Source organism: Mus caroli, chromosome 18 (assembly GCF_900094665.2).
Source record: "Mus caroli chromosome 18, CAROLI_EIJ_v1.1, whole genome shotgun sequence".
NCBI lineage: Eukaryota > Metazoa > Chordata > Mammalia > Rodentia > Muridae > Mus > Mus caroli.
This window is the reverse complement of record NC_034587.1, coordinates 8692771-8704056: the sequence shown is the minus strand read 5'-3', so window position 1 is coordinate 8704056 and position 11286 is coordinate 8692771. Positions and strand designations below refer to the sequence as shown.

General features: G+C 45.5%; 1 protein-coding gene across 2 annotated transcripts in view; it reads left to right on the top strand.

Annotated features, from left to right (window-relative positions):
* The window catches only part of Tmem241 (transmembrane protein 241), a 127017-nt gene that overhangs the window by 3966 nt on the left and 111765 nt on the right, over positions 1-11286 (top strand). For both annotated transcript variants that reach the window (XM_021150584.2, XM_029472110.1), the window contains exons 3-4: positions 3788-3865; positions 9853-9934. In XM_021150584.2, the coding sequence (XP_021006243.1) occupies positions 3788-3865; positions 9853-9934 (160 nt within the window). The remainder of the gene's footprint in view (positions 1-3787; positions 3866-9852; positions 9935-11286) is intronic.

Genomic DNA, 11286 nt, shown 5'->3' with positions numbered 1-11286 from the left:
ACTTTGTAGACCAGGCTGGCCTCGAACTCAGAAATCTGCCTGCCTCTGCCTCCCGAGTGCTGGGATTAAAGGCATGCGCCACCACGCCCGGCGCTTCAGTTTACCTTTTAACCCTGCATGCATATCCAAACTATGACTCCTATTTTTTTCCTTTCTGCAAATTTCATGAGCAAATAACAATACATTTTCTTGTTTGTTTCGCAATGTAACTGATTTCTAAAGGCAGATAGTTTTCTTGTGCTTCTCTGTTCTGACCTCTTTTCGGTGAATTTTCTATTTGTGCCTTTTACCCACTATTTTTACCGCGGTTTTAGCGTTTTTCATATTTACCGCGGTTTTAGCGTTTTTCATATTTATTTGGTGCACTTTGGTCTTGGTACTGGGGATTGAGCCTAGGAGCCAAACCTGCTGGGATTTGCTGTACTACTTAGCTATATCACCTGCCCTGAAAAATTTGCTTTTAAGACAAAGGCTGGATTTTAATTCACTCTATAGCTCAGGCACACTTTGAATTTGTGATCTTCTTGCCTCAGTTTCCCAGGAGCTGAGATCACAGGCCTCAGCCACCAGGCCAAAGTTACTATGAGGTGGAGCAGAGAAGTCAGTCAGAGGCCAGGAGAGAAACCAGATTGAATCGGTCAGCTTGGAGAGGAGTGTGAGCCAGAGCAGCTGAGTTGAACCAGCCTGCCAGAGCTCAGAAAGAACAGGAAAGGGCGAGCTTACTCTGCAGTAAGTCTGAGAGGCTGAAGACAAGATTGTACTGAGGCTAGAAGCTTCCAAGACTAGGACTAGGTTAACAGATAGAAGCAGTTGAAAGACCCACAACGTGAGGACTCCCCCACGTTCTGACTCAGGAGAGGCGACACCCCAAATCACACAAGAAACGGTCTTGCTGCAAACTGCAAGAGGATTTTTAATCAAGAGCGCTCTCGGGCCCATGGTCATATACCATGCAGGGAGGGGTAGAGGACCATGGTGCGCTAAGTAGCTGAGTAAGGGGGTATTTAAAGGAAGAAACCACAACTCAAGGAGGTGGGGAGGGCGTTGTTGGAAAATACTAAAAATACCAGTTAAGAGTCACAAGGAAGTATAAAGTCACAAGTGTCAGGTTATCTCTCAAGACAGTTTCTAAGAGCCCCTAACAATCTAAGAGCCCCTAAAGATAGCACATTTGCATTGCAGGTTCCAGTAATGGTCAGGGTGCCATTCTTTGAATTGAACACTTTTTGAACCCAGGAAGAGGGTGGGTGGAAGAAGGAATGTCACTATCTGTTTTATGACCAGCACCTGGAGCACTAAGCCACAAAGGCTACACTCCCAAGCCTGGGCCCAAAAGCCTCGAATTTTATTTTTACTTTGCTATACTTCTTCACATTAAGCCTAAGTTGACAATGAATACAGGAGAATAAAAATTACATTTAGCCGGGCGTGGTGGCGCACGCCTTTAATCCCAGCACTCGGGAGGCAGAGGCAGGCGGATTTCTGAGTTCGAGGCCAGCCTGGGCTACAGAGTGAGTTCCAGGACAGCCACGACTACACAGAGAAACCCTGTCTCGAAAAGCCAAAAAAAAAAAAAAAAAAAAAAAAATTACATTTAGCCAACTAATAATATGCTCATTGTGTAATCCTTCCTTTTGCCTTTGGGTCCTTAAAACAAGGAATAGTTAGTCTTCTGTGGTCTTTGGGGAGTGTTCTCTTGTTAAGTTTTTAGGGAGAAGAGCTGTTGACTTTTTGTTTAAGCATAGGCCATTTACATATGGATAGAGCACCTCCCTCATGCTTCTCTGTAGACATGTGTTTGGGGGATGGAGACATGGCATCATGGTTAAGAGCACAAGCTGTTCCTAAAGGCCCGAGCACCCACGTGATGTCGCGTAACTGTCTATAACTCCAATTCTAGAGGACACCCACTCCATGCCTCCACAGGCGCTGCACACTTGTGCTGCACAGACATGAAGACCAAAACACGCATACTCTGCCACATGTCTCTTTGGGTGGAAAAGTGGCCAGGTTTAGACCTCTGCTCTAGACCTGGTGGATTCAGGAGACCTGTTCTCAGCTGGACCAATGAAACACTAGGTCTTACTGCTGACTAGTTGTCTTCTAATGCACTGGGAGATGGGGCATATTATGGAGAATGTGGGCAGTGCCTACAAATTCCAAGAAGTAGGAATTAACATGGCACATTTTGAGGAATCCCCAAGGCAGGGAGAGAGAGTTTATCCTGGGGAGGGACTGGCCTAAGTCAGAGGGTTTTGAATCACACATAAGAGACTTTGTCCTGGAGGCCAGGGGTTCTTGGTATAATATCACAACACATGGGTGTGTTACAGTCACATCTGAGGTGAGGTCCCTCATGTCATTTGTAACTAAACTTAAGGTCTTAAAATGTATGGATGAATCAGGTAAAATATAAATGTTTCCTGAGAGGGCAGATTACTGTCAGATGTGACCCCTGGACATGGATGTGAACATGGCCACGATCACAGTAATTAGAACTTCCATATGCAAGCAGTGGGACATAGAAAGGTCACCATTAGAAACTGTCAGGGAGCCAGGCAGTGGTGGTGCACGCCTTTAATCCCAGCACTCAGGAGGCAGAGGCAGAGGCAGGTGGATTTCTGAGTTCGAGGCCAGCCTGGTCTACAAAGTGAGTTCCAGGACAGCCAGGTCTATACAGAGAAAGCCTGTCTCAAAAAACCAAAAAAAAAAAAAAAAAAAAAAAAAAAAAAAAAAAAAGAGAGAGAGAGAGAGAGAGAATACTTGGAACTATCACTTCTCTATCACCTCTAAGAGATGGCCTTGAGTTCACAATTCCCCTGCCTCTTTTAAGGTTTATTTTTATTCTTATAAGTCTCTCTCTCTCTCTCTCTGTGTTTATGCTGTGTGTGCTGAGCCATCTATCTACTCTCTCATATCCCTCTTGATTCAGCCTCCCAAGTGTTGGGATTACAGGTCTATATGCCACCATGCCCGGCTCGTTTGACAGTTTGATGTGTTTTGCACAGTAGGAGAGGAAAGAGTGTTGCTAAGGTACACTCTCTCTGACTGTATATAAGAGCACATATACACATAGTATAGCTAAGAGCACAGTGTGTCTAGTGAGCTTCAAAACCCTAGGGTGTATGTATTATACATGGCTGTGAAGGGGCGGAGGGCTGAGGAAGAATCAACGATTTTTAAAACACGTGAGTGGCATGATTTAATTAGCAGCTTAGAAAAAATGCTACAAGATAGAGAATGAATAGTGGGGACAACCCTGGGGACTCATAGGACTAAGCTAAGGACCAGGTGCAAGAAAGACCAAATTACAACAACAGCTAGGGCGGTGGCTTTGGATGCAGATGCTGTGGGGCTAGATACAATCATGAGGACTTTCCCAAGTAGCCATGGGAAGAGCTAGGAAGGACGGTTGAGAGCACGTCTCAGTTGGCTGGAAGGATGGTAGGACCATGCTCAAGGTTGGCCATGTTGAAGGTAGCACTGTGCATATGATGTAATTGGGAGCTTCTGGGATTTCAGGGTAGATCTAGGTAAAAAAAATGGGAATCTGGAAGTCACTCGTGTCTATGGGCTATGAATGAGGTTGTTCAGGAAATGTCTAGAAGTGGAACAGAGGAGTAAGAGTGTCAGCTTACTGGAAAACTGGACTCGTCTGAGGGAAAATGGGAGAGAAGAGGGGAAGGGCTGGAGGTATGTAGTCATGACGTCAGTAGGTCTATCATGACTGGATAGAGCTAGATTCTGTAGGCCTGGAGTTACTCATCTTGACGTTCATTTTTTCCAGGTGGCAGACATTCATTGGTGGACTTTTGCTTCATATGTCATGGAAACTAGGATGGGTGGAGCTCCACAGCAGTCCAAGGTACAGTAGTGTCTGTGTAACTGACTCCTGGTCGTGCACACTTGCTTTAAATGTGTATTGAATTGCACTAGGAAGCCATCCTTGAGGTCCAGTGATTTTATAATAAGACAAATCTTGAACAGTGTGAGCCATATGATATTAAACTTACTAGAGACATGCAAGTTTTGATACCATAATAGTTTGCCTTTATTTTAGGTCTAAGGATCACTACAGATAACTTACTGGAGCAGCTTTAAATATTCTTGGAAATTTTATTAAATTATTTCTATTTACAGATTAGTTAAGAATAGTTCCAATATATCAGTTGCTTTTCTTTTGCTGTGATAAAACACCAGGTCCAGCTGGACGTGGTGGCGCATGCCTTTAATCCCAGCACTCGGGAGGCAGAGGCAGGTGGATTTCTGAGTTTGAGGCCAGCCTGGTCTACAGAGTGAGTTCCAGGACAGCCAGGGCTATACAGAGAAACCCTGTCTCGAAAAACCATTAAAAAAAAGAATTATTTCTTTTAATTTTTTTGAGATTATAGTTTATGATTTATAAACTATAGTTTATAGTTTGCCTCCTTGCTTGCTCCCTCCAACCTCTCTATATACCCAGAAGGAGCTGGCAGACAATTGAGTTGGTAAAGTTCTTGCTTGCCTGTAAGCCCAGCACTGGTGTGTGTGTGTGTGTGTGTGTGTGTCTGTGTCTGTGTCTGTGTCTGTGTGTGTGTGTATTGGTCAGCGAGTGTAGCAGATTCAGTGAAATCCAGCTTTGGTGAAAGACCCTGTCTCAAAAATGTAAGGTGTGGAACAATTGGTGAAGACATCTGAGGCTGACCTCTGGCCTCCACATGCACATACACAACATGTGTACACACACAAACATGTACACATGTGCACACACACATGATAGAAAGGAATATGCTGAGGTCCTTTCACCTGAATAGCAAGTGCTGACATTATAGTGGTGGTGGGGTTGGTATTTTAGGCAATGTCAGCAGTCAACTGTCTTGGCTCTTTATTTTCATGTTTGGAAGTTACTGTATAGCCACTAGATGTCAATAGAATACAGAATTTTAGAGAATTCCATTTGAGGAGCCTTTCATGCACCCATAACAAAACACTGCAGAGTGTTTGCAGGAAGCAGATGTTCTCTCAATAAGGCATGCTCTATTTAAAAAACAAGTGATTTAATTTAATTAGGCTTGATCTCAATAACAGTCTTATTATGTATGCCAATGGTGGGTGCACGTGCAAATGGAAAACAGACCTGTGATTCGAGTGAAATGCATGGTCTGGGCTCCAGTCACTTCAGGGGCATGACAGATGGGCAGTTTTCAAACCAGACCCCTTGGCACGAGATACTTCAAAGTGATAGTGCCTGCAATCCCTCTGGTCAGGAGTTGGTCCTCTACCCTCCTGCAAACACATATGTGTATAAGCAATGGTACATGAACACTCTCCCTGGCTCAGTGGTCCCCAGAGGCCCAGATGCTGAAGGAGCCTGAGACCCTGCCAGGACCACCACAGACTTCAATTCTATTTTGTTTCCTTTGTGGGCAAATAAGGCGATGAAAGAATTAGCCCACGTGAGAGGCCCGGCTGCCCCAGCTGATGAGTTAGAAGAGCCTCCTCTGTATCTAATGCTCAGACCCTTGGCTCTTAACTCAGGGTCAGGCCTTTAAAGGTAGTGTGCGATTCCTCTATAAAGCGATTTTGTCAACTTCAGGGTCTGCATCTTTGAACAGCATTTCTGGGCATTTACCCTGAGTATTCTGAAACCATCACACATATGAGAATATAGTGTATTCAACTATACTCCTACAGCATTGGGATAGTAAACAGTGCAAGACTGACATAAATATCCAACGATACAACATTCATGCAATTATTCAATTATTATTAAGGCGGTCAGTGGTCATTAATTCAGTTGTCAGTAAGTGGGGTGTGGCTTTTTGCCATGGAAAATGTGAAGTTGAAGAGATAATGAGACAATATGTGTGTGTAACAAGACTCTGCTGTTGCTGAGGTGTTGCTGTGTGTAGCATTGGGCCCTGGGAGGAGCCCACCGGGTCTAACTGCTTTCTGGCACGTCCTGGTTTGTAATTGTAGTGCTTTTCTTTTGTTTTCTGGTTTTTGAGACAGGGTTTCTCTATGTAGCTCTGGCTGTCCTGGAACTTGCTGTGTAGATCAGGCTGTGAACTCAGAGACCTGCCTCTGCCTCCCGAGTGCTGGGATTATAGGTGTGTGCCACACTAAGCCTACAGTGTTTTTCTTAATGTCAGAGTATGGTCCAGGATGGCAAGTTCTCCCTGCTCAGAGGGGCCCAGTGTCTCCACAGTCAACAGTAACGGATTAGGGTCACAGTCTGTGATCCAGTAAACCAGGTTCAGTTGTCCGTCCACAACAATCCAATTCAAATAGCTAAATTCATAGTGAAAAGTAGAAAAAGATGACTAACTTCCTGTGATCGTACTGGAAGGAGTGACAGCGAGTGACAAAGGAGTCATGCTCCCACCAAGATCTTCTTCAGGGTTCTAACGTCCTCAGGTACAGTTACTGCACTCCCAGAGTTACATATGGCAGTATGTAACCCTGCCCACCACTGACCTGTCCAGTCTTCTGTAAGGTCACCTACTAGGCTGTACCTCTCTTTCTGGTAGGAAAGTGTCTTCTCTGGCTGGCCTAGGCATTCTCTTTTTCCATTTTGAGACTGCTGGGGTAATTCAGTTTTTTGGAGGAGTCCATTATTTGTACAGTTTGACCACTAAAGTGAAGGCCATGGGTGCCTCTTTGGGAAGTCAGGGCAGTTTCCTAACTTCTCCTCCCCAACGTGTCTGAAGGTCCAAGGAAAATGCTTGCAGCCTTTAGGCTGGGGACAAACACTGTCTCATGGGCATATATTGCCCTTTGCTGTCAGCCCCAAGTGAGACGGCACGTCAGTATGGGGTCATTAGAAGCCACAGTGTCCCATGCCGGGGTCCTGGCCTAAATGTTTGGAAAAAAGTGCTCACGCAGCCTCCCCGCCACACTTCCCAGAAGTCTTCCTGTGTGACCGGTGAAGTTTGCCTTTGTGTTCAGAGCTGGGATCAGCACACACCATGCTGGTTTCTTGTCCTCACATCCTCAGCCAGTACAAGACGGGTATTTCCTGGAGACTAACTCAGCAGGCGTTTCCTTTGTTTATTTTGAGAGGGACTGTAGTGCGAAGGTCTGGAATTCACTGGCCTTCCATTCCACAGCCCTGGGCCTGCTGCAGCCAAGCTGCTGGCTAGCTTGGAGCATTATACTTCTGGCACATGGCCTGCTATGGTTTTGTGTTCTGTTGCCTTTGGTCCCTGTGAGCTTAGGCAGAAGTGGGAAAGCTCTTTCCTAGGGAATGGCCACCATCTGTAGAATCCCCTGGCCCCTGAGGCCATGCTCTTCTCTCTGCTCACCTTTAGGTTGGGGATACAGATGTCTGTTATTTCAGGTGGTCATAGAGAATATATCCCTGTTAGCTTTTTTTTTTTTTTTTCAGGCACAAAACACCGATTGTGCTTGCAGCTTACCTGTCTGTAGCCTTGTCTCCATTAGAGCATGGGGGTTGTGTGGGCAAGGTGCTAAGGCATGAAGGGACGCTTAGAGCTGGGTAGACTCGACTTCAGCATCTGGCCTCGTTTACCAGCTGTTCAATAGGAAGTGACCTGAGGTTGTCAACTCACACAGATGCACACCAACCTCAGGTCATTTCCTATTGACCAGGCTGGCCTCGAACTCAGAAACCACGCCCAGCGATCTGACACCCTCTTATGGTGTGTCTGAAGACAGCTACAGTGAGTATACTTAGGTATAATAATAAATAAATATTTTTTAAAAAATTCACAAGCCAGGCAGAGTTGGCGCACACCTTTAATCCAGCACTTGGGAGGCAGAGGCAGGTGGATTTCTGAATTCGAGGCTGGCCTGGTCTACAAAGTGAGTTCCAGGACAGCCAGGGCTACACAGAGAAACCCTGTCTTGAAAAACCAAAAAAAAAAAAAAAAAAGAGGGTGCCAGATCCCATTACAGATGGTTGTGAGCCACCATGGTTGCTGGGATTTGAACTCAGGACCTTCAGAAGGGCAGCCAGTGCTTTTAACCGCTGAGCCACCTCTCCAGCCTCAATTGTTGTAGATTTTTTTATTTGTGTATGTATGCACAAGGCCAGAAGTTGGCATTGGGTGTCTTCTTCAATCCTTGTCAATCATTTATTTCTTTGCGATAGCGCTCTCTCAGATTCAGCCAGACTGGCTGACCATCAAGCCCCAAGGATCCTCCTGTCCCCCCCAGTGCTGGGATTACAGATGTGCACTGCCACACCCAGATTCTCCATGGGTTCTGGGGATCTTACTCAGATCCTCATCCTTGCATATCAGGTAATTTGTTAACTGAGTCTTGTCCATAGTCCTTACTGTGTGGCGTTTAAACAATGTAGCATGGGGCTGGAAAGGCTCAGAGGTTAGGCACACTGGCTACTGGTCCTGGATTGGATTCCCAACACATGTCCACTCACAGCCTTCTGTAACTCCAGTTTTGGAGGATCTGATGCCTTCTGCTGACCTCTGCTGGCACTGCACACACAGTAGTCCAACATACAAAAGACATTTAAAAAACAAACAAACAAGTAGCATGGAGAACATGTAACATGGTGCCTGATTGGCTGCACGTGCTCACTGACTGCGGTGAGGCCACTGTTCACAGTGAGTCTTAGAAGTTTAAAAGGTGCTATAAGCGTTTGCTGAAGTAAGTGGTATAGTCTAAGATTTAGAGGCTGTCCTGGAGCCTGGGAACATTACTGTGCTAGGTCTGAGTCTGATCATGGATAACTGCCTGTCCTGGATGGTAAAAGGGAGGTCTCTTTGTGAGCATGCCACTGTCGCAGCAGTGTTCCCTGAGCTGTGGGGGATGATCACGGTGTCTACTGCTCAAACAGCTTTACTTATTTTTATTGATTTTGAGCTGACTCTGGGAACCTCAAGTAGTAGAACTGCGTCACTTACAACCTCAGCGAGAGGAAAAAAGCAGCAGCCCCCTGAACTGTGCCCCGTGACCAGCAGTCCCATGACCTGTGCCCCACATCCAAGAGCCACATGACCTGTGCCCTACGTCCGGCTCTTCTCTTTGTTTGTTTATGGGAGGTTTTTTGTTTTTGTTTTTGAGATAAGATTTCAGTATATAGTTCTGACTGTTGTGGAACTCACTGTATAGATCAGGCTGACCTCCAATTCATAAGTATCTGCCTGTCTCTGCCTCCCAAGTGCTTGGCATTAAAGGTGTGTGCCACCACATGTAGCTGATTTATTAATTTTGAGGAGGACAAGATTCTAGACTATAATGAAAAGTCAGATCCTAGTATGGTCAACCTGAGCCAAAGAAGTGTGCCTGTCAAACCCCTCAGGGCTCTCTAAAATCCCAGGTGAAAGTCTAAAGAAGCCAGAATGTGGCCACCCTGTTGAAGTTCTAAGATTTATTATTTAAAAACCTTTTTTCAAATTATTTTGGTTCAAAGTTGTAATTCCGTAGAGCTGTTTGAAACATCGTAGGTAAACAGTCTTCAAAACAAAAACTAGGGGTTGGGGATTTAGCTCAGTGGTAGAGCGCTTGCCTAGCAAGTACAAGGCCCTGGGTTCCGTCCTCAGCTTTGAAAAACAAAAAAGCTATTGGTATACTTGAAAATTAATGGTCTACCACCACTGAAGAAAATCAGCTGCGTCCTTTCCCTGAGCAGAAGCAAGGTCTATCCATGTTCGGTTCTGGGGTGTTCCTGAATGCTGAGCAGATGTCACATGACAGAGCTGTGTGTTGAATGGCTTTATTTGCTTGTGTTGTTCTCTCTGTGAGCCAAGAGCACCTGTCACTTATCCTTGCCCCGCAAGGATATTTAGAGAAGCTTGGCGAAGGAGTGGTGCCTCTGGGGTGGGGGAGGGGAGGGTCTTTTCAAATGTGGGGTGGCAAAAGTGTCATGATTTCTCCTCCTCTTTTTAGATCTGATGTTTTGATGTGGCTTCCTGCTTCAGTGCTGTTTGTGGGCATAATCTATGCGGGGTCCAAAGCTTTGTCTAGACTGGTAAGTATTAGAATTTCTCTGTGTGAGCAGGGACACATAGTCCCTTTGTCCTGGCCCCCTTTTTGTTTTAATTTATGGTGCCTGGCATCCACTGGGGTTAGGTATCGGCTTGAATGTCTAACTAGAGCAGAGAATGGAGGTGTTGGTTAGCTCACTGTAGCCGTAAGCAGAGAATAGAGGTGTTGGTTAGCTTACTGTAGCCGTAATCACAATACCAAAGGAGCAACTTCAGGAAATACATTTTGGCTCATGGTTCCGGAGGGTCCCGAGCTGAGTCCGTGCCTCTCAGGTTCTGGGCCTGTGGGGAGGCGGAGCATGCTGACAGTGGAGATGTGGGAAAGCTGCTGACCTCATGGCAGATGGGAAACAGCGGGATAGAAGATGGGGGAGCAGGAGTAGCTTTCAAAGGCCTGCCCCCCAGTAGCCTACTTCTTCCAGCTAGAGGACTTGCTGCCTAGGTTCCAGATGTTCCCAAGCCTACATCGTGTGAGCCCTTCTGCGGGCTGTCTACAGTCCCGGGCCCAGCTAACGTGGAGCTTTTTTCTTCTTCTTTTTTTCTGCTTTTGCTGAATTGAAAATAAGTAGGAAATAGGGCCAGCTTGTCTCACAGGTGGAGGTGGGCAGAGAGAGGCAGCAGCAATTGTGAAGCCTGCCCATCCGGCCTTCCCACTCCTCAGGCCTCTCCTTCAGACTGAGTGAATTCCTCCTCATTGTGTGCTCTCTGAAGAATAGGGGGGCTTGCGAGTATATCGTTCAGAACTCCAAAATGTCGTTATTTTATTTTGCCATCAAGAGAATCCACTAAAATCATGATAGACTGACGAGTCAAGATGGTATTAATGCCTCTCCTTGCCTTTCCCAGATTTCTATTTTTATTTATCAGAAAATGTCCAATGTTCTGACTTGGAAAACTGCATAATTTGCAACATAATTCAGTCTTTTTTTTTTTTAAGTGTTTGTTGTGTGTTAGTTCCTGAGACCTCAGATAGAAAAACAGTAAAAACAAACACAGTCTCTCTAGTGAGGTAATAATGTTATGGTTAGGACTACTCCGGGTCTATAAAATAGCAGCTGAGAAAGTAATTTTGAAAGGAAGTAATTTTTCTCTCATGGTTTATACACTTAAGGAGATGGAAAGACATGTTCAGAAGGGCGTGTCACTTGGGCTGAAGAAGTAACAAAATTCTAGGCCTTTAGGTCGAGGCTTGGGAATGTAACCTTTGTGACTCATTGCTCCAAGGTATGCTAATCATACCTTGATAGCGACATTCCTTCCTCCACCTACCTGCTTCCTGAGTTCAAAGAGTGTTCATTCAAAGAAAGTCACCCTGACCAACGCCGGAAACTGCCAT